General features: G+C 35.9%; 1 protein-coding gene across 1 annotated transcript in view; it reads right to left on the bottom strand.

The window, feature by feature from the left end:
• Positions 1-8,756: 8,756 nt before the first annotated feature.
• Positions 8,757-27,869, bottom strand: part of Slc35a3 (solute carrier family 35 member A3) — a 39,560-nt gene continuing 20,447 nt past the window's right edge. Inside the window, exons 3-8 of the mRNA XM_070007813.1 lie at positions 27,473-27,627; positions 27,270-27,392; positions 24,709-24,880; positions 21,970-22,088; positions 19,009-19,142; positions 8,757-12,465 (exon numbers count right to left, since the gene is read on the bottom strand). Of these exons, the coding sequence (XP_069863914.1) occupies positions 12,375-12,465; positions 19,009-19,142; positions 21,970-22,088; positions 24,709-24,880; positions 27,270-27,392; positions 27,473-27,627 (794 nt within the window). The 3' untranslated portion in view covers positions 8,757-12,374. The remainder of the gene's footprint in view (positions 12,466-19,008; positions 19,143-21,969; positions 22,089-24,708; positions 24,881-27,269; positions 27,393-27,472; positions 27,628-27,869) is intronic.

Genomic DNA, 27,869 nt, shown 5'->3' with positions numbered 1-27,869 from the left:
CAGTGAACCTGGGTCCAATGATCTAATACATATTCACAAGCTCAGCAATATATACACTTGCCCTTTGGCTGGGCTTAGTGATGCTTTTTTGTCTCATAGTTTAGAGACAAGTGACAGCATTGACTTCACACGCTAGGTCATAAAAGGACTGCGTCCTGCTAGCTTAGCTGTTTGATTCATTTGGTGTCCCAAAGTTTGGGGGATGCCAGCTGCTGTGTAGAGGCTATTGAAGGAGCTATGGAGAGACCAGCTGTCCAGAACAGGTGGAACCTTACCCACCTGTGGACCATGTCGGAGGTGCATCCTCCAAGCCTAGTCAGGCCTTGAGCTGACTGCAACCACTGCCCTCAACCTGACCACAATTTTTAATATCCTCCCACCCCTCCAGTACCAGGCATGAACTTGGGACCTTCTCCTTGAGCCAGGCCCCTAGTCCTGACTACAACTTTGACACTCTTAGAATCCCATGACTTAATGACTCAGGGATTCTTGAGTCAAACACAATAAGATTAAAATGTACTTTTTATTTTATTTTTGTCGGTTGAACTCTGGGTTCTTCAGCTCAAGGCTAGTGCTATACCACTTGAGCCATAGCACCACTTCCAGCTTTTTTCTGTTTATGTGGTGCTGAGGAATCGAACCCAGGGCCTCATGCATGCAAGGCAAGCACTCTACCACTGAGCCACCTTCCCAGTCCAAAATGTACTTGTTTTAAACACTAAGCTTTAGAGTGATTTGTTATATTGGGCTATGATAAACCAACATATACAAGATAAAGGGAAAATGCAGGATGTAGTGAATGTGTAAATTCTTCCTGCAACTTCTCTAAGTTTTTGAAATGATTTTAAGGTAAATTTTCACTAAATGTCCTCCTCCCCCTATTTCTATACTGACTAGAGATGGAAAATAAACCAATTTCCATGAAGATATATTTATGATACATAGTTCCAGGCATATTGTCCATTGATAAGTGAACTCATTCATTTTAAGGAATACTCTCATGTAGAAAGTTTAGATGAAGTTCAACTTGAAGTTCAAAGTAATGTAAGATTTCCTAACTAAATCGCCAGGAATTGTAGATGGCTACAGTAGGCTGGTAAAATCATTTATCCTGCTGCACCAATATTATCTTTAAGAAATGTATGGGCACCAATAGCTCACATCTCTTATTCAGGCTACTCAGGAGGACAAGATCCGGAGGATCAGATTTGAAGCCCAGCCCAGGCAAAAGGTTAGCGAGACTCCCATCTCAATAAGCTGAGTGCGGTAGTACTAAGCCTTGTCATCCCAGCTGGAAGATCATGATCTACACTGGTCCCCAGGGATAAAGGGACTAGGGAATACGGGTAACAAACAAAAAGGTCTAGGGTTGTGACTCAAGTAGCAGAGTGCCTGTCTAGCAAATGCAAAGAGGCCTTGAGAGCCAAACACCAGTACTACAATTTTCTTTTTAAATGCTTCCATTTCTGACTTTTTGCTGGTGAGTTAGAGACAAGAGTCTGACTTTTCTGCCTGTAGCTGGTTTTGAACTTGAATCCTATTACAGGAATGAGCCACCAGCACCAGGCTGGCTATGACTTAACTGCAGACCTCAGAATCCAAGTGACTGTTGGGATGTGCTCAGGCCCTTGACTCACCCACCAATACTTCTCATCCTCATCCCTGCCTGAACCAGCCGCTTCTGTATTCTCTGCTAGTTAATAACACCAAATCTCTTTCACTTTTGCATTCAATCACACAGCCTTGGTGATATACAGGGACAAAACCAAAAATGTTATGGAGGTATAGCTCAGTGGTACAATGCTCAGCACCTAGTATGACTGCAGGCCAGCAGTGGAGAGGATCTTAATTAACTAATCCCATTAGAAAATATAAAGCAGGAAAAAACAACTTACATACAATACTCTAACATCAATTAAACATGATTAAGTACGCAAAAATTTAAAACCGAAAAGGAAAATATATGTGTTGTTCAAACTCAAGCAATATACTGAAAAAGATTAAAATCCTCTGAAAAATAAAGGCTGGAGGTGTGGCCCAACTGGCAGAGTGCCTGTCTGATTAGCAAGCACAAACCCTGAGTTCAAACCACCACACACTGCCTCTTCAAAACAACAAAAACTAGTAGGGTAGGGCATGGCTCAAATGAAAGAGCACCTGTCTAGCAAGCACAGGGCCCGAGTTCAAACTCAAGTACCACAAAAAAAAAAAAAAAGACTAATGAAAAAACAAATCTTGGTACTTGAAAGAAGACAAATGAAAATAAACAGAGAAGAGGAATAGATCATGAGAACAAGAGATAACAAGGATAAGTGAAAAAATTATATAGAAAAAATTATGGGCCTCAAGGTCAAAACTAACAAAACTCGACATAATTTAGAAAAAGAGGAAAACAAAACCAAAAACAAGAAACAGGCTGATTGAATACCTACAATGGGATTTGAAGTTAGGACTTGTGCTTACTAGTACCTAGTAGGAAAATTGCTCCATTTGAGCCTCATCTCAGGCCCACAGACTTGCCAAAAACAATATCAAGCAGTAAACACACAGCAACATTTTTATACAAGAAACAGCCAAAGTGTCAGCCTAGGACTTTCTATGTAGCCAGCATGTACTTTAAAAATCTAGGGGGAAAAAAAAAACCATACTAGAACTCAAGGAATATAGCACTTAGAGAATACCCTTGAATATTTATTAGATGAACTTTATCCAGGCAAGAGCTTGTTGAAGAGACAAAGATAAATTGCTGGTACACAGTATCAAACATAGTTTTTAAGCCTGGTGTGGTGATACATACTGGTAAATCTCAGCAGTCAAGATGTAGAGGCAGAAGAACCTAAGAGTTCAAGGTCACCCTAGGCTACATAATAAAACACTATCTCAAAAAATTTAAAAGCTGGGCTGGCCATTGGTGGCTGGGGCCTATAATCCTAGCTATTCAGAAGGCTGAGATCTGAGGATCTCAATTCCAAGCCAGCCTAGGCAGTAAAGTCCATGAGACTCTTATCTCCAGTTAACCACTAGAAGAACAGAAGTGGTGCTGTGGCTTAAGTGGTAGAACACTCACCCTGAGCTGAAGAGCATAGGGACAGCTCCCAGGCTCAGAGTTCAAACCCCACAACCGACCAAAAAAAAATTTTTTTTTAAAGCTGGGGATATAGCTTAGTGGTAGAATGGCTAGCACCAGCACCATACAAAAAATTATTTAAAAATTTAAATATTTAATCTTACAGTTAAGGCAAAGACTAGAATTGGAAAATAGTTTTATATATTCTAATAAAACAGGAATAAGAAAACTGAAAGATTGGACAGCACAAAGAATTCACTATTGCATGGACCACTCAAATCAGAGTCAAAGAATATCACTTCAAACCAGCAAATTGAAAAGTGAAAGCCTAAACAAGCAAACCAGGAGCTCTATAAACACTAGATAAAATGATATGAGTATAAAAGTAACCACTAGAATTAATATACAGACCCAAATTTCTAAAGGAATTTTACAACAAACACACTCTGAATAATAAAAGAAACAGTAAATATAGAAATATACATGTTAACTTTTCAAAAATAAACAGGAAAAAACTTCAAACTAATCTACAGAAAGTGATTAGCAATGCAAGAGAGACATAAGAGCTAACTAGATTTCTCTGATATGAACCATTTTCATACATTTTTAACTTTTAGACCATGTAAATGATTCATATTCAATAATGCTAAAATTTAATATGCAAAATCAAATACAAAGTAAAGCTAATAAACCTAATTTATCACATTGATAACCACACCGAAGAGTGATTTTCATTAACTTTTCAATACATGCCAACTATAATAAAGTATATTAGTAAACTATATTGGAGGACAAATAGAAATATAAATCTTAAATGTTACTCAGTACTTTTACTCTGGTAATATTGATGTTAGCGTTCTGAAACACATACTATATAATAAAACATATGTTAAGAAACAAATTTTTACTATAAGAGGACAAAAAAATAAAGTACAGCCTGCGGTATTAAATTTTTATTTGTAAGTATGGATTTAAATTTGTGGTCTTTGAAAATAAAAGTCTCCTAGTTCTGCTCACTGAAATGATTTGGAGCAATGATATCTTAGTAATAATGGATTCTAAGTTCCATTGCCCTTAAAAAGAATAGTATTCTTGAAAGAAAAGCTGACAGTCCCAGTTTGGAGCAACACAAATACAAAGTAAGCTGGGGACACCCTGCTGTCTGAAGCTAGGCACAACATGAAGGCTGAGGTCAGTGTCTAACAGATGCAGGAGATGCAGTGACTTCAGTTACAGGAGGGGAAGGAGAATATGAATCATCAGCTGATGTTTATACCACTGAATAAAAAACTGTTAGAAAATAGAATATTCTCATGGTGCCAAAAAAATTACTCCATAAACTACTAAGGATGAGGAGAGGGATCTTAACAATGGAAAGACCTAGTTGTCACCATTGCATTGACCAGATAGCAGCTTCCTAACTTTAACAATAGACCATCTAGAATTTTCTGCCTTTTAATAGAATATGATATAAAATCAGTAAGCACCAGCAAGATATTCTTGCCCAAAACATTTAACTTGAAGCTAATCAATCTTACACACTTCACTTCCACATCAAAGGAAATATAAAGATATAGATCCAAAGTAGCAGTCAGGTGACTTACTCTTCAAACATTCTATCCTGAGAAACAAAGGGCATGCAGCAAGAAAGCTGCTAGATGAAGAGACAAACACAAACCTCAACTGCAACTGGTTCAAAAAACAAAAGTCTGTAGTTATTTTTAAGAAAACTGAAAACATGGGAATGGGGTTCAAGTGGTAGAGTGCTTGCCTAGCAAGCCCAAGTACCACAGAACAGTGGAAAAACTACAAATATGTAGACATCGAAGAGCACCTGCAGTGTGCGGGCCACTTTGATCCTGTGACCCGAGCCCTCTGACCTAGGGAACAGCTCCTCTCCAACCTGGCCCTGAAGAACATCATCTGTGCATTCATCTCTGAGAATGGTTGGGCAGAGGCCTACGGACCCTCTTGCCTTGCTGTGCCTGGCACCCTGACCCAGGAGGGCCATGAGACAGAAACCCTAGTCTCTGTACAAAGTTTGTGTCCCTGGGCCTCCTAGTCAGCTCTGCTGGTAGGCTCTGGTCTGTTCCCCCTCTCAGGAGAGCCAATGGCTGGGCTTGAGCCTTCCTTTCCCCTTGTGGGCTGGAAAGGCCGTGGGGCTGGGTTGTACGAAGGCTACCATTGCTGCTACTGTCCTGTAATAAAATCTGTAAGCACTAAGAAAAGCTAACACTTTTAGAATATGGATTTAGATGATATACTTTGAATTTAGTTTTCTCAAGTGTAGTCATTATACTGAGGTTATTAGGAAAATGGCTTTATTTTTTAGGACATGTATGCTGAAGTGTTTAGATATAGCTCTCAAACTGCTAATAATTTAGGGGTATGCTATCATCTTAATGTGTATGTATATTCAGAATGTAAAGCTGGAAAAAATTTAAATTGGGGGAAAAAAAAAAAGATCTGCCAGGTATAGCGGTACACATCTATAGGCCCAACACTCATGAAGTTGAAACAAGATTGCAAGTTTGAAGCCAGCCTGGATTGCACCGCAAGAAACACAAAAAGGTCTTTAACATCACTGCTAGGAGCCCAGAGGTTTTCAAAGCAGTTTTGTTGTAGCATGATTAAAATTATTAAAAATGGCAAGTCATATAAAATCAAAATATTAAAAACAAAATCAAACATGGCTGCGATAGAGACGGGTAATACAAAGAAATGAAAATTTGAAGCATTATCTATATTATCCAAAACTGAGCTCCAAGTTTTAAAATTCTAGAATTCAAAGCAACAGCTACTGGAAGAGTAACAAAATGAGACATGAACTCACATCTTTCATGATTTTCTGTAACCCTACCAGCCTCCTAGAAAACATGCCCAACCTTTACTATATTTAGAGCTATTGAAGCTACAAGCATGTATTACAAAAAACTCGTGTCATTATTATATTATTCATTGAATCTACTATCAAAGCAAAATAACATAATTAATTTTAGCCAAAAGGAAAAAAAAACTTAATGAGCTAGAAATGTAGCTCAGAGACAGAGAACTTGCCTCACATAAAACCCTTAGAACCAAAGCACGTGAACCAACTTAATAAACACTCAGTTATTAAAATTCATATTTTAAATATAAATGTGCACAAATAAGGTTAAAAACATACATCTGATTCAGTACATTTAACTATACCACTAACAGACTCTACAAAGCACATTTACCATTTTCAACAGACTCTACGAAGCACATTTACCATTTTCAGATTATCCCCAAACACTAACAATACTCTCTCTTGGAGAGGTAGTACTGGAGTTTCAAACTTGCTATGCAAGGGACTAAGCCAAACACTAACAATACTCTTTTGGGGAGGCAGTACTGGAGTTTTTACACTTGCTAGGCAAGGGACTGAGTCATACCTACAGCAACACACATCATTCACCTTCTCTTGAGTTCTATTTCTAAAAAGGAACAAAGTATACCTCTGTGCTAAACAGTATTCACAAATGAATATGATTTCTTTACAGGAAGTTACCACCTTTAACATTTTAGAAATCTTAAATAAATAAATGTGAGGAAATGAATGAACACACAACGAATGCTTCTGTCAATGGAGGGCTGATAACCTAACCCTAACAGATGACAACTGGCAGGTGGACCTAGCCACAGTTTGGCCCCACTCTTTGAACCAAAGTAAACAGCTATCAGTTTTATTCTAGTAACTCTTCCTACCACTGGTTATTACCATTAATGACTATTTAGAATTAGTTTAAAATTGTATTTGAAAATGCTGTTTAGATAAAAGGCTTATAAACACTTGCTATGTGGCCTAGGCTGGTCTAGATCTCCTGGGATCAATCGATCATCATATTTTAGCCGTGACTTCAGGCACACAACTGGGTTTAGCCCTTATAAAGCAAATTTGTTCCTTAAAATTCCAAAATTTAGGGTAGCAGGAATACCTGAATGGTAGAGCACTTACCTAGCATGTGTAAGATTCTGGGTTCAATCTCTAACACCTAAATAAATATTTTTAATCTAGCTGCATTTAATAAAAAAATTTAATGCCAGAATTTAATATTTATCATTAAACATTATGACAGGCTTGCTACTTAGCACAGTATCTAAGGGTAAACATGTTTTTCTACTCTAGATTGATATTGTTAGGACAATTTCACTGGATTTTAAAAATTAAAAAGGACAATAAACTATAATTCTCCATAAGCAAGAATTGTTATTCCTTGTGTCATCCCCATCAAGTCAGGACAGTGTGTTTCAATATGATTAGTCACTCTGGAGTAAGGAATTAGGTAGGCCTCAAAAAAAGTTCCTGCTTAAGTCATTGGAAGGTTCCAGAGTTAGCAATGTCATAATCCAGGTTGGGCCTCTCAAACCACTTCACACATTTTATGCTAACAATGACACACTAAGGATCCTGATGCCAGCAAGATCTTCAGGTAGAGACCAGGTCCTAGACAGAGTTCAACCAGGGGAGCTAAATAAACCAAATACAAATCTGACACCAGAGCTTGGGTGAATCTCCCTGTTCATAGTGTCTCATGTAGAAGCCAGGAGGGCCACAGGGAAATGACATTAGGAGCTCCAACTTTGGGCTCTCAGGAGACCCTGTTTTATGTGTCTCTTCCTTTGTTTTAATGTGTATTTCCTTTCCCTATAATAAATTTGACTGCTGATATAGTAGCTGTTATTTCTTTCTAGCAAGTTACCAAGCTTGAGAGATTTGGGAAGTCTGTTAATTTGCAACCAACAAGAAATCTTAATATGGAAGAAACTCTTGTGGTAATTGAAAGTAATCTGCTTCTTTCTCAATATAGTCTTTTTTGGAGTTTATGTTATCAGTCCTGCCTTGAAGGTATTTTCTTAAGAACAGTTAATACAGACTAGTATTCCAGGCTAGTTACTACCCAAGTCTAGTGAAAGTAGTCTTATAAGATTTAGATTATAAAACATATTTGCCCAGCACTTAGACTTTTTTTTTCTTTTTCTTCCCCTCCCCCTCCCCTTTTGCAGGGAATGGGGGTGGAGGGAAGCCCAAGGTCTTGCTATATAGCCCAAGCCAGCTTATATACACCATTATACCTGGCTTGTGATATATATTTAATAAGAACTATTCCAATACAAAAAAATTAAATGTTTTCAGTTCTTTCCATGAGAAATTACCAAAATGTATGTGTATATATATTTACATGCACATATACAATGCTTATATGTATATTTATACAGTGCTCATAAAAGGCTTACTTAATATATATGCTTGCTGCTCTTCTTTTTGACATCCATTAAGCAAAACATTTTGTGCACTGTTATTTCAGATCAGAAGCGGAAATTCTCTATGTTCCTCACTACATTTTTGCTCCACATTGACCTGACAGTCACAACAGAAGCAATTATCTTCAAATTGTGAAGAAAATACAGAATTACTGTACGTTCTCAAACCTCAAGGCTAGCAAACAGATTGTTAATAGTTAGAACCAAATACTTTTATCATATGGGTATAGGATACTTTTATCATATGGGTAGAGAAATTCTAACTTAAATAAAATCTATGGTATGGAACTAAGAGGAGGTAAAAATCAGCAAAGTATATACAAAGTAGAGACTAATTTACAGATTCAGTCACAGACAACAAGTGAAAAGGGAAACAGGGACATACAGGAAGAAAGCTCTGTAGTTATTTACGAAAATAATCTATTTAAATTGTCTATTAAATATATAATGATGATCAAAAAAGGACAAGAGAAGTTATCAGTAAAAAGCCATTTAGCAAAAGACTAATTTATGCATTCCTTTGAATTATGTCCATAAAAAATTTAAATATACAAATCATATTCTCAAACCCCAAAGAATCTTTTTAGATAAATAAAATACAGACATAGACAAATGCAGGATCCAAGTCAATTTTTAAAAATCACAGTAAATTATATATTGCAAGAAACAAAACAAAATAATACTTAGATACAGCTATTAAAAAGGTTGAAAAAAGCTGGAAAATGGTGTACTGGTGCACAATTTAAATACTATTTACTAAGGCTTTTAAATCATACTTGTTTTAATTTTATTACATAATGAATTTACACTGCAAATGTTGAAACAAAAAATGAAATTAAAGTTTTTCTTGAAACATTCTTAACTGCCCACTGTCTAAAAAAAGAGAATTACGAAATAATCTCCAAAAAAGCCAATTATTTGGCAAACAAGGCACAGAGGACCAAAATTTTTTTTATATAAAAGTGCTTTTTCTTTGGTCCTATAATTATTTAAAATGTTCTGGAGACTCTTAAAATGATTTTCAATATAGTATAAATAATTTTATAAGTCTTCTATAGAGCATATACCAACAGTAATTTTTACAGTGGCTGTTTAAATGACTAATCCTAAACCTTTCTTTACAAAAAAAGCAGTTGAATGATGACATTTTAAATTTTTAATAATTTGATATGTAAGAATATTCAGTATTGTACTGTTTGGCGCACAAAGTCAATTAATTCCTTCCAGACTGTAATGAGTCAACCTTAAATATCAAACTACCATTCTATTTTATGAAGTTCTGTGACATTCAAGGTAAACTGGTGTAAACATTTAAGTTTTGCATATGTAAACTATATATTCCATCATAAAAGGTCTTATATTGTTGCATTTACCACATTTTTCTCCCAAACCATATTCTTAATTATAACAGAATTACCAATTAACATTGTTCTTACATGAATTAACACATCTTCACTTTCAACAAAGTAGTTGAGTGATAACAAATACACTTCTAAAAGTATAGAAAGTTAATCAAGGAATCATCATTATAAAAGCTAGACACATTAAGATCTTTAAAGATCAACAAAACGCAAACCACTTACACAAAATGTCTTTATCTGTATATAATCCAGGACAGGACACAAGTCTTCCCAAATAGGATCATTCCCTTATGAATTAACAAGTATAAACTATCTAGCACAATAATAACCTCATACCCACTAGAAATCTAAAATGTAAACTGTGCCTAATAAGAAGTTTGCTTTGAAAATATGTTAGACTTCTTCGTATATTTTCATAAATCTTCATTACATTTTCATAATCTTTGTTAGGAAACTTGAAAATTGTGATTTTGGTCACCTGAAAATGTGTGATTACTTATACCTAATATAAAATAACTTTGAATAAAAATTTAAAGATAAAAACAAAGGCAGACAAAACCTAAATTAACAATTACTTGTGAATACACACTGTATTGGTACATAATTATAGCTCCAACAATAATGGGACCTAAATCCAAGGCTTTGCTTTTAGTCTTGAATTCTGTGCATTTTCAAGATTTATATTTCACTTACTAGTAGGTAATAGGATATAAGCCCAAAGGCTATTGTAGTCTTAAAACACCATGCAAAGAATGTGCAAAGTTCTTAAACAGGATACTCTAGATTAAAGGTGGTCACTGGAAATCATGTCTGCATTCAGAAAGTTTGGTACCATTTTGGTATCAACAAATTGACTTTAAATATTTCATAATTTTAAGCACTTTTAAGATGAATGCAGTTAAAGTAGGCCTATAGAGACTATGTATTAGCAAGTATCACAGCCAGTCCAAATTAGTAAAGAGTATGCAACAGTTCATAACAACAGTAATTTTGAATCAAAATCTATTTAACAAAACCCATGACAACTCTATAAAAATATGTCTTTTACATTTTTTATATCTATTAAGTGGGCTTTTAAAATATATACAATCATACATGAAAAAATAAAGTAAAATACTTCTTATACTCAATAGGCAATTCTGCATATATATAGTCAATAATTTAATGAAACTTATATTCAAACTATAGGAGACAATTTTTGCCCACCACTTTATATATGACTAATATATTTTTTGTCCTTTGAACTTATTAAATAATTCAATGTAATTTGCATCCTCAACTCCAGTGTCAAAAAAGGAAGGAAATAAAAAACATCTCCACTATTGTAAAGCAGCAGCTCTAGTGGACAGAGATAGAAATCAGAATTCAGTCACCTCTCGTGGTCAAATGATAGGAGGATTCCTGGAGACGGTTGCTACAAGAGGCCTAAAAAATTCTTCTGGCCAGCTTGAACTAAAGTTACAATGCCATTTAAAATAATGTACTTTGGCAATAGGGAATGTCTAAGAAAGTAATTTTGGTCTTTGAAATGTATACTACTATCTTTTTTATTATTTTTTCAACAGTTGTATATTAAAGGAAGTTTCTGCAAATCAACAAATATTCACCAGAACACTTTCTAATTATATACGGTATTTGCACAATAGTTCAACATTGTCCTCAGAGGGAGATCTGAAGAAAGTTACTCTGTCTTCTCTTTCTCTGCCCCCAACTAGTTTATTTAAATGATATCTTTTAACTTTATTGGCAATTATACATACATTTAAAGTAGTATTAAGGACTTAACTGATTTGGAGTAAAGAAGTATCACTGGGGGGGGGGGGGGGGGTTAGGGATATAACTCCCTTAGTGTCAAAGTCACTAGCTATTATCTAGCACAGGACCAACTGGATTGCTTTCAGCTGTCTCAAAGCCCTGAAGAGTCTGAAGAGTCTGAAGATATACATACATATATATGTATATAAATACACATATGTATATGTATACATATAAGTATACATAAGTATACATATAGATGTCTCCCTATACTAAATTTACATATGAATTTTATTCTCTGACGAATTTGACCCAATATTCATCAAATTTTATACAAACTGAACAAATATTTATTAGTCCTTTGTTCAATAACCTTTTGTATAAATATAAAAATATCAGATACATGAAAATGTTTTTCAAATCATATTTCTATTTCAGCCTTATAGGTAAGTATAATTTCCAAACTCTGAATATTCTATGAGATTTGATTTATCTGTACAGAGGAGTAATAAAAAATTTTAGTAAGTAGAACTGATTTGCAAAAACGACTGTTTGACTTTTATGTGCTCTGGCAAAGAGTGCATTGAACATCTGCAGCAATCAGAAAGGTAAACTCTTTAAACTGAGCTGTCATGTTTCCTCCCCATCCTTGTTCTGATTCTAACCCTGGGAAAGACTTTCAAGTTTCAATTTCTACATGTAATGTTTTGTTACATGTACAGTACACATATTTTATCCTTATGCCTGTGGATTTTCAAACCATTTGAACAAAATGGTCAGATTCAGAATTTGCATGATGAATCTGTAGAAATATCTTCACAGAATCTGTAGAAGTCCTCTGTGCACGATTAATGTTGAAACTCCTAGTGCACCACTGTGAAAAACCAGTTAAAGATAGTATACACCTACGCTTTAATGGGATTTCCTGCAGGTTTGGGATCATAACCATATAAGAAGGTAGCTGTTATCACAAGGATGGCTCCAAGGAAAAAGACACTGAATAAGATAAAAGAAAAATAAGAGAAAATCAAGTTAAAAACAAATCAAGTTCTTTCCAGTACCTTTACCATGAAAACATCTATAATTCATGAGAAAAGGGTTGTCATAGCATGACTAACAATGTTGGGTGCTTCCTGGCATTCCAGACATTTGGCAATAGAGAATGTCTCTTTAAAGGTAATTTTGGTCTCTGACATGTTTATTAACATCTTGGTGATTGTTATTTTTTTTCAGCTTTACATGCATTAACTCATTTCTCAAAGGTCTATGAGGAAGTACTAGTGTTACCTTCCATTTTTACCTATAAGGAAATAGGTTAAAAGAGTTTAAATAACTTGCCTAGAGTCCTAGCACTTTAAGTAGAAGACAGGATTCAAGTACAGGCATGTTTGACTCTCTAGCCTGCATCTCACCTACTGCCCTATCTCCCAAAGCAAAGATGTTTTTGATGGTGTAGTTCACCTTAATACACATCTCACATGAAATACATTGAATGATAAAAGGTTCTCTAAATATGTGAAAATGTAAAAGGAAAATTTTGTTCTTATATGTTAAGCCTAGGTAAATTCAGTTTAAAACCTAAAGTAATAAGCAAAATTCATGAAGGGTTTTCATAGCATGCCTAGCAAAAATTTAATATAGGGAGTCTTAGTTTCATCTTTATTCTATCTATAATCTTATTTTACATAAACTGAGCACCAACCAACTTTTTTGCTTTTGTTGTTTAAAAAAAAAGCACAAGTCAGATTTTATTGAGAGCTATTGCAATTGGATTTTAAAGTAGAGAAGAAAGATTGGGATCAACGCTATACAATAAGGAAAAGATTTCTGTCGCAAAGGAGCAGGAGGGTCAGTGAATGGAAAATTGCTGGGAGGAAACATCAAGGTTATGGGGAAATTCTGGATAAACCAATATAGCAGTGTTGATGGATGGCCAGGATGAGCAGCCACCCTCTGAAGGAGAGTGGTGACTTCTTGCAAACCCGACTTAAACTCTTACTTTTACAACAAAGAGCATGTGCTAGACTGCTGCCTGGAAAAGAAAACTCTTGATCTGGGTATGAGAAAAGGAATGCCAAGTTTTGCATTGGGCTATTATTATTAAAGGTTGAAGCTAACACCTATTTGGTCACAAATCAACCAGTGGTGCACAGTTTAAGGTTAGCAACTTAGGAATCCTTACACAGTTCATTTTTCTTTTCGTGTATATTACGGGATTTCCTTTGCCCTAGGCTTCTCTGTGTCTTTCAAAGCTACCTACAGTCTGCCTTGGGAGTACTCATTCTGAACTGTCTATCTCTAATTACAATGTTCAGACTCCAAATTCAAACTCTATAAATCTTTTAAAAGGTACATTTTTCCAAAAAAAAAAAAAGGAATGCTAAGTTTTGCATGGGGCCTAGACCTGAAAAGCTATTATTATTTGTCAAAGGTTGAAGCTAGCACCTATTTGGTCACAAATCAACCAGTGATGCACATTTGAAGATAAAACATAACAGCCTGGTATAGTGCTACACTCCAGTAATCCCAGCATTATTATGAATTCCAGGCCATCCAGCACTGTAGACCAAGATTTTGTCAAACAAAATAACAGAAAACTAAAATAACTTGCTATAATCTGTCTTGAAGAAATTACACATGATGTACAAAATTGGTATATGCAAAACATACTCAGCATTTTTACACTGTAATACTTATTTGTCTAAATGCTAACCACAAAACAGTTGTTTCACCCATTAAAATACAGGATTTTTCTCTAATGCTTAAATATACCCAAGACAAATAGGTAATTATTTAGAATTTGTATAAAACCTCTGTCTGGACATTTTCTTCATCAGTCATTATGAACTTGTCTTAGCTTTCTGGAATTCTAGAACTGCACAGACTGAAACTCAACTGAAGTTAACTGACCTAACTTTTTACCTACTGCAGAATTTTAACAGGATATCAGTGTCAGGAAACATCAGCTGCTCAAGCCAGTACTTTTTTTTTTTTTTAATAAAGATGGTTCTAAGAAGAAAAACGTCCTTAATGGGAAAATCACAAAACCAAAATCAAAGTAACATCCTCATCTGTTGTTGTATTTATTCACTTGTCTGTCTCTAATAACTGTAACTCCTTGAAGACAAGAGACTGTGTCTCATTCACACTCCTTGTTTTCAGGATCCAGCACAGTGACTGGTAGATGCACAGTAGTTACTTTAAATAACATTTTGATAAAATAAGCAAGCCAAATTAGAAAAGCAAGTATATTAGAGATACGATATCTATAGAGATGGCTAACAGTCACTAGAAAAGAGGGGTCTACAAGACTGGGGATTTAGCTCAGTGGTAAAGTACTTGCCTTGCATAAGGCCTTTGGTTTGGTCCCTAGAACCACAAAAAGGGAGGGCAGTGTATCTAGAGTTTAGGTGACATTGGACTCATCTTCAGAGAGGATATAGACTGTCAAGGGAGTGAGCAAGCACTGGCAAGCTACCAAAAAGATAATCAGGAAGGTATACAACTTCAGAGAAGCCAGAAAAGTTTTCAAAGGTAGAAGAGGAAAACAAAGACAACAGATAGGGCTGGGAAGGTGGCTCAGTGGTAGAGCGCTTGCCTTGCATGCATGAGCCATGGGTTCGATTCCTCAGCACCACATAAGCAGAAAAAGCTAGGAGTGGTGCTGTGGCTCAAGTGGTGGAGTGCTAGCCTTGAGCTGAAGAGCTGAGGGACAGTACTCAGGCCCAGAGTTCAGGCCCCACAACTGACCAAAAAAAAAAAAAGACAACAGATAAAGGTCACTGGATTTATTGCTTAAAAGTAGAACTTTACAAAGATGGCTATGCAATGACCTGAGTTCAGTCCCCCAAAATGGGGGTGGGTATTGGGGAGTTACTTACCTATTTTTAGGCAAAATAATCTATCTTCATTTAGTGTGGGGTCCTGCTCATATTCTCAAAACAGTCATTTATTTATATAATAACAGTATCATTTTTCCTATTCACTACAGTATACTTTATAAAAAACTCAGCATGCTGGGAATGTGGCTTTGTGGTAGAGTGCTTGCCTAGCATGCATGAAGCCCTGAGTTTAATTCCTCAGTACCATATAAACAGAAAAGGCCACAAGTGGTTCTGTGGCCCAAGTGGCAGAGTTCTAGCTTTGAGAAAAAGAAGCTCAGAGACAGTGCCCAGGCCCTAAGTTCCCAGGACTGACAAAAACAAAACAAAGAAAGCTCTCTCAGAAACATGAATTTACGTGCAGATGTGTACCTGATTGGTAAAATACTACTTTTCTGTCACCTTATTGGTTTACTTGTTCATTTCCTTCTTTAGTCCTCACAGGAGTCAAAAACATAAACAAAACCTCCCTTGGCCTTATATGAGATTTAGTTTCCTGAAAAGTATTGTAAGTTTAAATGTACCTAAGAAATGTACAAGTTTTTGATAATCCAAACATTAAACTACATGGTTTCCATATAAAGATCATGGAATAAAACATCATTAAGAGATAGGCATCATAAGTGTTGTTCAGCTCAAATGATAGTGTTAACCTAATAAAACAAGGTCCTGAATTAAAACTCTACCACTACCAAAAAAAAAAAAAAAAAAGGATAATAGGTATAATTGTTAAGCTAAGTTTATTACTCACTCCCACTTGATATGACTCATTCTTATACCACACTGAAAACAAAAATACATTTTGGACTCAGAAGACTTATAAATTTCAACATGCATGTCTCAGAACTATCATCCATGCTACTAGAGAAGTTAAAAACATGAATGTTCAATACATAAATACAAAGAGCTAACTTTCATCCCTGATCCTATCTCACTCTCAATAATGAATTTTACTAGCCATATTAAATATTTTAGACATTGAAGAATTCATTCAGCCAACACTTTGCATACCTATTAAGTGCTAATCTGATGGTGCTAGGTTTTTGAAGAAAGAAAGAAAAAGATTCCGGTAGAGGCAGCTACTTTCTTATTGACAGTAGTCTTGATGAAGGGACATTTGAGCCAAGACCAGAGGAAGTGTGCCACGTGAGTGTGAAGAGGATGAATACTCCTAGGAGATGAAGGGGCAAATCAAAGGCCATAATAAAGACGTCGCCGCAGCTTTTAGGAAAAAGCGAAGAGGAAAGTACTAAATCAGATTGCCAATTTCAAATTGTGAGATGGGAAGCAATTAGAGAGGTTTGAGCATTTTAGCACTATATTTGATTTGTACTGAAAAATTAACACCCTGGTTGCTCAGTGGAGAAGACCGAGGATCTCAGGAAAGGAAAAAAGCAAACAAATCTGAAAACGATTTCCTTAAACCTGATAAAAATGAGACTAGCTTAGTAGAGCCATTGTAGTAGCATGGAAGGTTCTGAGAAACAGTCCAATTCTGGAAATTTAAGGGAGAGCTAATAGAATCTATTTCTGGCTTAGAAACAAAAATGAAAAAAAGAAACTTAAGGATCTTATTTCTTATTCCACTCAGAAAATAAACTTTAAATACACTTTAAATTCCTTTTACAAACCTAAATTTAGTCCTGTCTACAGATTCTGCTTTCCCTTAGGTTATTATACATAAACTATGTCCAGAAGCCAGGAAGGCTTTATGCCTATGCAACCGAAGGGTAAGGTGCTACTCATGCAGTAAATTGGGAAACCCAGGGATCTAAAATCAGACATCAGAATGAAAATATTGAAAAGGCAATAAGATACCTAAGCATGGAGTTAAACTGTAGATGAGAATTTAAATGAGGATGGATGAGTACAAATTCAAATAAATAAAACTTGAGAGATTCCAAAGAGCTGAGAGGTTGGAAAAAATCAGAAGGGGATTAAAACTAGAGGAAAACTAAAAATGGTATCTTGAAAGCCATGAAAATATCCCATTATAAATTAGTAACTAAAAATAAGTAACAGAGCTTCACAAATCATCAGCACTGGATATCCATTACACTCAGTTCTTCCTGACTTCCCCTTTGGTGTCCACACGCTACACAGTCCAGGGTCTTCCACCTTACTGTCACTCCTAGTATCATTCCTTTTGAGGCTGCTCTTCCTGCTACCCTCTATAGAGTTTTCTCATGAGTCATCTTCTCTACATTAACTATTTTCTTTTTTCTTTTTTTTTTTTTTTGGGGGGGGGGATCCAGTCGTGGGGCCTGAACTCTGGACCTGGGCGCTGTCCCTCAGCTCTTCAGCTCAAGGCTAGCGCTCTACCACTTGAGCCACAGCGCCACTTCCGGCTTTTTTCTTTTTGCTTATGTGGTGCTGAGGAATTGAACCCAGGGCCTCAGGCATGCAAGGCAAGCACTCTACCACTGAGCCACCTTCCCAGCCCTTAACTGTTTTCTTTAAGGTCAGCCACACTCCTGGCTGTAGCTATGTAAGCTATACATTAAGTATCATATAGTTTTTACAATTTGCTTTTCCTTGCCCAAGCACAACTTTTTATTTTACTAAATCATTCTGACAGATATTGTGATATGCAGTGATTTTTTTAGTGCTGTCAGTAATATTGTCAAAATAAGTTTATTGATATAAATTATTATAAACTGAAAGCTAATTGAAATGTGACACTTTTCTGTGTCAGTCTTGAGGCTTCAACTCTGAGCTGGACACTGTTCTTGAGTGTTCTTGATTCTACCAGTTGAGCCACAGTTCCATGTTCAGCTTTTTGGTGGTTAACTGTCTCATGGCCTTCCCTGCCCAGGTTAGCTTTGAAAAGCAATCCTCAGATCTCAGTCTCTGGAGTAGCTAGGATTACATATGTGAGCCACTGTTGCCTGGCTAGTACACATATACTTGTAGGTAAAGGAATACATCACCTTTCCTTTCCTAAAAGAAACTTTTTCAATCAGATATAAAACTAAATACAAACTGGAAAAGCCATAAAGAAGCACTTCAAAGCCCAAAGCAAAATTAAGTTACCTTGATACCATTCATTAACTGTATTTCCTTCCTTTCCTTTTGACAATAAAATATCTTAAGATGTTCTTATATAAAACTTAACATGGTTTACAATAGTGTATATTTTCAAGCCTTTATTCAAAATAAGCTAAGAGAATGATTTAGGAGGTTGATAATTATTGACTTACCTTAAAAAAAATACATTTATCTGAGGACATTCAGATCTATTGAGAAACTTGTAGACCAAGATTTCTTTCTTTCCTTCTTCCTTTTTTTCTTCCTTTCTTTTTTTTTGAAATCAGAACTAGGTTTGAACTTGAGTCTCATAGCTGCTAGGCAAAGTGCTCTACCACCTAAACAATACTTCCTACATGTAATCAGCTTTAAATTCTCTTCAATGATAATAAAATGGATTCTAAATTATGTATCAAAAATTTTTCAAAAGTTGAAAGTTTTAAACAACTCATTTTAAGAATTCTTATTTTACTATAAACTTTTAAGTATTTAATAAAATTAGGAAAGGGAATGTAGTGGGAGAAGCCTATAATCCTAACACTAGGGAAGATCATGAATTTGAGGCCAGCCTGGGCAATAAAGCGAGACCCTGTCTCAAAAGGAAAAAAATAAGTAGAAAAGAATATTTTACCTGGTTGGCACAAAATCTTGTAGCCAAAAATAGGATATCAGTGTTGATAATATTATGGATAAAGAAGTTGCAAATCCTTTTAAAATATTATCTGCATACTTAATAACAGCAGCTATTACAAGGCCTCCAAGTGCCTGTAAAAGAGGTAAGGGATTAATTTTTTAAATAAACATATAAGACTGCTTTTCAACACAACTTCCTTACAAAGAAGCTTTAAGGTTTTTGTCCTAAAATGGTCCCGTTATACCAAGCGACATACTAAATATCTTTTGCAACCAACAGACTTTCAGGTTTTGTTTAGTAGTACACTTATTTCAAAGGAGATCTAATAATCAGAGCCACGTGAATGAAATTTGATCACACTGGGGAAAAAAAATTTTTAACCCTATATACTCCCTACACAGTATAGGTGGCTCACACCTATAATCCTGATTAGTCAACAGTTTGAGATCTGAGGATGGAGGGTCCCAGTCAGCCCAGACAAGAAAGCCCTTGAGACTTATCTGGAAATAGAGCTGTGTAAGAGTGCTAGCTTTAAGTAAAAAAGCTCAGAGACAGATAGATGGGCACCTGTGGCTCACCCCTGTAATCCTAGCTACTCAGGAAGCTTAGATATGAAGATCACAGTTCACAGCCAGCCTAGGCAGAAAAGTCCAATGGAAACTTTTACCTCCAATAACTACTCAAAAAACCCTAAGTGGAGCTGTGGCTCAAAGTGGTATAGTGCCTAACCTTGAGCAAAAGAGATCAGAGTCAGAACCCAGGCCCTGAGTTCAAGCCCCATGACAGACAAAAAAAAAAAGCTCAGAGATAGTGCTTAGGCCCTAGTTCATGTCTCAGGACCAGCACAAAAAAAGAAAAAGAAAAAATTGAAAATAAAACAAAAAACTTATACTCATCCAATTTAGTAATTAAATATCACTTACGTGGACAAATGAGGGTAGACTGGTTACCCAGAATACTTACATATTTTTACCTTTGAGTAAAAATTTTTAAAATTTACTGGCTTATCAATACCTACCTAATTTGGTTTTCTTTCTCTAGGTTCTACTCTCACTCAAAACTACCCCACTTATTATTCTCAGATTGCTCTTCTTAAAGTAGTTTTAAACATGCAGGAGCATGTGTGTGTGTTTCTGACTGAACAAAGAGCCTTTTGTATGGTAGGCAAGTGGTCTACTACAAGGTTATACTTCTAGGACTATGCTCTTTAAAAGTGTATGAATAACTTCCTATCAGTTCCTTCTCAAATTCCAGATTGTGGCTACCTAAGAAATAATTTGGAGTGGGTGACAGGAGTGGTCTTATAATCCTAGCTTCTCAAGACTGAGATCTAAGGATCAAGCTTTTAAGCCATCCCAGGCAGACAAACCCCAGACACTTATATTTCAAATTAACCAGCAAAATGCTAGAACTGGAGATGTAGTTCAAGTGGTAGAGCATTTGCCTTGAGTGAAAAAAAGCAAAGATAGAGCTCAATGCCTTGAGTTCAAGTTCCAGTACCAGTATATCTATCATCATCATCATCATCTCATTGGAGAATGAGCTGAGAATTTAGCTCAGTGATAGAGTACTTGCCTTGCATATAGGAGGCTGGATTCAATACTACAAAACAAAGCTAGACAGATTCTGCTATACTCCCCAAATCCAAAACTCTAACTACTCAAAAACCTTAAACTTTTTTGAGTGACAGTATGCTACAAATATAAAATTGCACATCTGACTTAAAGTGATGGGTCAGTTACAATGAAGGTACACTTAAATATTATATGTAATTATCTCCAGATTATGTGTTTCAGTAAATATGAAATGTAATTTTGTGTTTAGACTTCAGTTTCATCACAAACATTTCATTATGTATATGCAAATATTCCAAAATATTTTTAAAGTCTGAAATTCAAAACACTTCTATGTCAGAGCAGTTTGGATAATGGAAACCCAAGTTTTACTACATAATTTTGTTTAGTATCAAACTGTACAAATCAGCTCCTAAAATCTAAGCTAATGATCTACCTAACAGTTTTAACCATTCAATGATGGAAGCTTATTTAGAGAGAGTAATGAATTATGCCAATTAAGCTTACTATGAGTCTCAATATTTCTGGGCAACATTGTGAATTTCTTATTGAATCCTTCATACCAAGTATTTTGGTCATGTCAATCCATCTGCTAGGATAAAATACAGCACACATAAATTCTCCAGACTTATCCTATCTCTACTTCAAATTTTTTATTTATTCTTGTCTCCTTTTTCCTATCCTAAAAACAGACATGTTTGCCCTACTTTCAAAACACTGTCATGTCTGTTGACATCTTCAGCTACCTTTCAAGACCTTATTCCTGACTTCCAACACTTCTAGCAAAATAGAAATCTCTGTGGGCAGTATCTTGCATCTCATCTGCAAGGCCACATTCTCCAGAATACTCAATAAACTATATGTTGAAGCTGAAATTAATTATTCAACCTATAGGTTCAAGTTATATATAAACTGAATTTGATACAAAAAATGTGCCAACATATAATTTTTTAATGAACATCTTTATCTACTTACTGGGTCTTCAAAGAACTAATTACAGCTTTTCTGTACAGTGATAATAACTGTAGAAAAGACTCAAGTTGCATTTGCGCTTAGCTTCAACTTTATTTTTATTTTTCTGAGGTAGAATCTTGCTCTATAGGTTCTGGCCTCCAAGTCATCATTGTCAATGGCAGATAGTTGCTGGTATTATACCACTCCTAACAGCTATTTTATCCTTAAACTTGCATTTTTATGATAGTAAATCTACCACAATTTGTTATACACAATCCTTTTTCAAAATAAGTTTTCATTAGAGCATTAAGGCCAGTTCTATTTAACTTTCCTGGTCTTTACTCTGAAATCAAGACATCAATAAAAACTTCAATAATCTACTTTAAACCAGTATTTATTAGCATTAATTGAATGATTTTAAACATTTTACCTGAAGAACAACAACGATCCATGTCAGCTGGTTATATCCCTGAAAAAATCCATTCTTTGATACCAATTCTCCATCATAAACATACACACCCATTAATCCAAATATGCTCCCAAAGAAACCTGTAAGAAAGTGAAGTCTCAGTCACACTTCATTTAGTTTTCCCAGAGAGAAATTTTCCTGTTGATATTCCAAACGTCTGTGCATGTTTCTTTTCTTTGCTTGCTTGTTTGAGTAGGGTCTTGGTATTTAGCAGACCAAGTAGAACCTTGAGAGCCTCCTGCCTTAGCCTTCAATGTACTGGGATTACAAGTACTACAGCACAATGCCCAACTTTCTTCCAGCTTCCATAAAATTTGAATTTAAATTTCTTACTTGCTTTATAGAAACCTAACAAAAGTATACTCAATACTACATTATTATAAGACAAAGACATAAGAAAAGAGAAAGACATTAAAAACCAGAAAAACAGGGATTACCAACAGTGAAGCAGTAAAATAATCTATAGATTACATGGTTACATTGCTGATCCTTTCAAGCACTTGTAAAGTGCTCATCTTTAGCATGGTACTTTTTTTTTTCGTAGGTGCCAGCGCTTGAGGACAGGACCTCACATACTCTAGGGCCAGTGCTCTGTTTTCTTTTAGTTATTTTTGTGTGTGTGTATGTTGTCCTGGGGATTGAATTAAGGCTCCTGAACTCTTGCTTGGCTGGCTGCTCAAGTCTGGTGATCTATACTTGAGCCACAACTCCACTTCTTGCTTCAAGTAGGTCTCATTTTTTTCCCTCTGGGGCCATCAAGGGACCTTGTTTCTTCTCCTTTGCCTCTACAAAGTAGAGGTTACAAGTGTGTACCACCATACCTAGCTTTTTGGTTGAGATGTGGTTTAACTTTTTGCCATAGCCTTAAACCATGGTCTTTCCGGTCTCCATCCCCCTAGGTAGTTGGGATTACAGGCACGTGCCAGCATAGTTGGCAAACTTCTCCTAATAAGTTGATTTACGTCAAGTAATTGTTGTGATTAGACGAACAGTATACAAGAATATGTACATATACGTGTTAACATCTATCAACCTGTGACATTGTAACACTTGTATATTTTGCTGTCTGGATGACTTGTATGTAACACAATTCTGAATGTACACTAATGCACTAGAAACCTTTAAGGTTGATACTTATATGACCATTTCATAGATGAAGAAACCTGCCCAAGCTCACATTGCTGGAATTGTCCAGCAATGGATTTAGTATTGGAATGCAGGCGGTGTGGTTCTGCAATCTAGGACCTTCCTTTTTTTTTTTCTCCTTCTTTTTCCTCTTTGCAGTCCATGATCTTAATCACCGTACTATTTAACCAAATACATAATTTATTTAGTCAGTTCTGTTTCCTATCTTATACAATTTAACCAATGATGAAATGAAAAAATCTTAGCCATCTTATTTTTTGTGAAAGACAAATTCTTACTCAGATGTGGAATTCCTTTATCAAAGCCTATATTTGTATTAAAAGTTATAAGCATTCCCAAATGGAAATACCATAAGAATATATCAGTCTATTCTCTTAGTAGTCATATGTACTACAGTTTGTTTCTCTGGTTAACATTATATCTTATCAATTTATTACCTTTGACAATTTGATATTTGAAAAATTAAAAGAATAAATGGGTTTTTTTCTTTTAATTCTGACTTATCTGTAACTTATTTACAGATTCTTTAAAATTTTTCAGTCTACGTATCAGTTTTTCCATAAATACTGCACTATCAGGTCAAATACGACAATAAGAAATCCAGAAGGCTGGGGATGTGGCTTAGTGGTAGAGTGCTTGCCTAGCATGCATGAATCCCTGGGTTTGGTTCCTTAGTACATCAGCAGAAAAATGGGAAATGGTGTTGTTGTTCAAGTGGTAGAGTACTAGCTAGGCTTGAGTAAAAGGAGTTGTTCAGGAACAGTGCCCAGGTCCTGAGTTCAAGCTCTGGGACTAGCAAAAAAAAATTTTAAATCCAAAATTTAAACAACTCCCAGAAACTTAAGTCTATCTATCTATCTATCTTCCTTCTTTTCTTCCTTTCTCTCTCTCTCTCTCTCTCTCTCTCTCTCTCTCTCTCTCTCTCTCTCTCTCTCTCTCTCTCTCTCTCTCTCTCTCTCTCTCTCTCCTTTGTCAGTCGTGGTGCTTTGAACTCTGGGCCTGGGCACTCACTGCCCCTGAGCTATCAGCACTCTACCACCACCTGAGCTACAGCTCCACTTCCAGTTTTCTGGTGGTTAATTAAAGATAAGAGTCTCACAGATATTCCTGCCCGGGCTGGCTTTGAACCGCAACCCTTATATCTCAGCCTCCTGAGTAGCTAGAATTACAGGCATGAGCCACCAGCACCTGGCTTGACTATTTCTTTCAGACGTTAGTGCTTATTATGTGTACATGCAAAATCTTTAATTCTAAATATTTTACAAGTATTCTCACCTAATCCCCATAACAATAAGATAAGCACTACAGTTTACAAATTATATATATACATATATTTATGTACATATATATAATAGACATGGTTTATTTCAAAATATACTGAAATATAAATGTAAGAATACAGTCTTTTTGTTTTGAGGTAGGGTTTTGAGGTTAGCCTCAAACTGCTGATCCTCTAGGCCAAGCCTCCTAAATGCTGAGATTACAGGCACACACAACCACTAGACCTAGTACACATAACCTATTAAACAATGTTAGAACGCATTTGAAACTTACCAAGCTGAATGTTTCTTATCCATACAGATTGTTTTGTTTCTTTTAAGATTTTCTCAAAATAAACTCCAGCAAAGCCACTTGAAAAACAAGCTGTGAGAACTGCCATGAGGCCTACAAATTGAGAGCCAGCTGACAGTTCCTTAGAATCAAGCTCTTGAGAATCTGAAGGCCACTGAATAAAAAAGAAAAAGAAAATTGAAGCTTAATTGCTAAGGTATTATACAAAGCATATCAAGAGCCCACTCTCAGACCTTAGGATAAAAATGTTATTTCAGTATCATCCTGCTGAATTGCAGGGAAGAGCTTTTGAAAGAAAAACAACCGGAGAATCATCTGCTTTTCCATTTCAATTTTTAATTTCAAACAGTACCTTCTGATACAATAAGCATTTAACATGTCATTATTTACAGACTTACTTCTTTAAGACAATCCTTTAAAGTATAACTTTTTAAAGACCACCACTACAAATACAGATGGATAAAAGGATTACAGTCTTGCCTTCTCTCTGCTCAGCCAAAGCAAATAGCTGACAAGAGATACACTAAGCATAAAAGAGAAGCTATTGGGAAGGGAAGCCCAAACACTGCCAGGGAAACAGTCCATGAGAACATGAAGGAAGGCCGGGTGCTGGTGCTGTAATCTTAGCTACGAAGGAGGCTGAGATCTGAGAACAAAGGTTCAAAGCCAGCCCAGATAGACAAATCTGATAAGACTCTGATCTCTAATCAACCAGTAAAAAGCTGGAAGTAGAGATGTGGCTCAAGTGGTAGAGCCACCAGCCTTGGGCAAAAAAGCTAAACAAGAACTTGAAGCCCTGAGTTCAAGACCCAGCACTGACATCAAAAAAGAAAGAGGAAAAAACAAAGGAAGAAAGAAAAAAGAGGAGATTTTTTTGTGTATTATGAAGGAAATATGTGGGAAGGACTCCAAGGCAGTCACAGTATCCCTATAACTTAGATATACAATGGGTATACCTTGTATACTATATGGACACCTACTGCTTTTCCACTGATCTTCTAGCTAGTATTCTTAAAGCTGGTTTTCCTCCAAAACTATACCTTTCCCAGCTAGCTACCAAAGACTTCTTAATGTGTAAAACAACAGTGTGTGTACATGTGTGCTACTACTAGAGCTTGAATTCAGGGTCTAGGTGCTGTCCTTGAGCTTTTTTTTGCTTAAGACTAGTGCTCTACTACTTGAGCCACAGCTCCTCTTCTGGCTTTTTCATAGTTAATTACAGATAAGAGTCTCACAGACTTTCCTGCTTTGGTTGGCTTTGATCTGCGATCCTCAGGTCTCAGTCTTCTGAGTAGCTAGGATGACAGATGTGAGCCACCGGCTTCCAGCTGAAACAACTTTAAATTAAAAAATTGTTCATTTCCTTGTCAGCTTGCCTTCACTGAAGTACTCACAATATAATGATCACTGACTTCTGAAACAATATGCTTTTTTTTTCTTGGTCTTCTAATCTCTGAGCCTGTGTTTCTCAATACACCTTCTGGAGGATGAAAAGATTGTGTATCTTTACTGACCTTCCTTCCCCACTTTCGTAAAATAGTTTGGAGAAGACTATTTTAGAAAGGGGTGAAGGAGGGCTGGGAAGGTGGCTCAGGTGGTAGAGTGCTTGCCTTGCATGCCTGAGGCCCTGGGTTCGATTCCTCAGCACCACATTAAGCAAAAAGAAAAAAGCCGGAAGTGGCGCTGTGGCTCAAGTGGTAGAGCGCTAGCCTTGAGCTGAAGAGCTGAGGGACAGCGCCCAGGCCCAGAGTTCAGGCCCCACGACCGGACCCAAAAAAAAAAAAAAAAAAAAGAAAGGGGTGAAGGAAGAGTGATAGAAGAAATGGGATTGATTGGAAGAGGTGAGATACACTGTGTATATGTACCGAAGTGTCACAAAGAAATATCAAACACATACACAAGCATAACTAATATATGCTAATAAACAAAAATGAAGGATAAAAAAAGAAAGAACAATCCATAAAGGGAAACAAGTAAGGAGCCATTTGGGAGATCTGAGAATTAAAAACGAACAATACAATGAAGCTGATAGACATTAAGAAGATTCCACATATCTGGTAAAAATAAACTTAGTGTTACATGCACACAGTATCTTACTCCTCTAATGAGACTATTCATTTCTGGGTTTTCTTGATTTAAGTATAGTAACTCAGCTCTGTAATCCTAGCCCTTAGGAATCTGAGGTAGAAGGATCACAAATTCAAGTCCAGGCTAGTCTAAATAGTGAGTCTTATACAAGCTTAGATTTTGTAACAAGAACTTCTCTTCCAAAAAATAAATTTTGGAAGAAGTTTTTGATGTGCTGAGAATCAAAGCCAGAAACTTGCATATTAGGGACCTGCTAAGAGTAAACCACCTAAACCTGGCCAACTGTTCATTTCTTTAGGTAAAAAAGTGTATTTTTATTTATGAATTTGTATCATAGTCTCAATGTAATCTTTAAAAGTCCTCAAATGTCAGCATTTATCTGCTTAAAAATAGAAGCATATTTTCCAAGCAAAACTGTGGTAAGAATAAAAGGTATACTTATCTTGAATAGTTACCTGTACAAAAGCAACTCCAGTCATCAAAATTACCAAGGAGAGCCACTGGTACACACCTAGTTTTTTACTAAGCATAGACACAGAAAATAATGCCGTTGTAAGAATTTTCAACTGATATGTAACCTAAAAAAGAAAACACCAATATTTTTAATATGTGTTTGTTTCTCTTCCTGAAGGGACTGTGAGAAATGTATATCAAGTACCTGATAAGTAGCTGCATCTAGATTTGACAGTGCCACATACAGCAAATTATTCTGGAGAGTATATATCCCTGATGGAATAGCAAGTTTAAGTGTTTCCATAGGTTTATTAAGAATTTCATCATGCAGAACTCGATTCAGTGCTCTCAGACTACATTCTAGAATAAACAAGTGAAAGGGAAAATTGAGTAACTGAGTAAGCTGTAAATCCTTTCTATATAGGCCTCTGATTTTTCATCTACAAAAACTGGAAACTGTGCTATATGGCAAGATAACTTTATGTCCCAAATATGCTTTCCACTAAAACATTACAATATAGTATATGAAGATGAGCATAATCCTCCTATTCCTTTTTTCCGATATGTAACCAAATTGACTATATAAATATGTACATACACAC

This window comes from Dipodomys merriami, unplaced genomic scaffold (genome assembly GCF_024711535.1).
Source record: "Dipodomys merriami isolate MVZ:Mamm:240054 unplaced genomic scaffold, mDipMer1.0.p SCAF_7, whole genome shotgun sequence".
Classification (NCBI taxonomy): Eukaryota; Metazoa; Chordata; class Mammalia; order Rodentia; family Heteromyidae; genus Dipodomys; species Dipodomys merriami.
The sequence above is the reverse complement of the archived record's forward strand: the minus strand, read 5'-3'. Positions and strand labels throughout refer to the sequence as shown.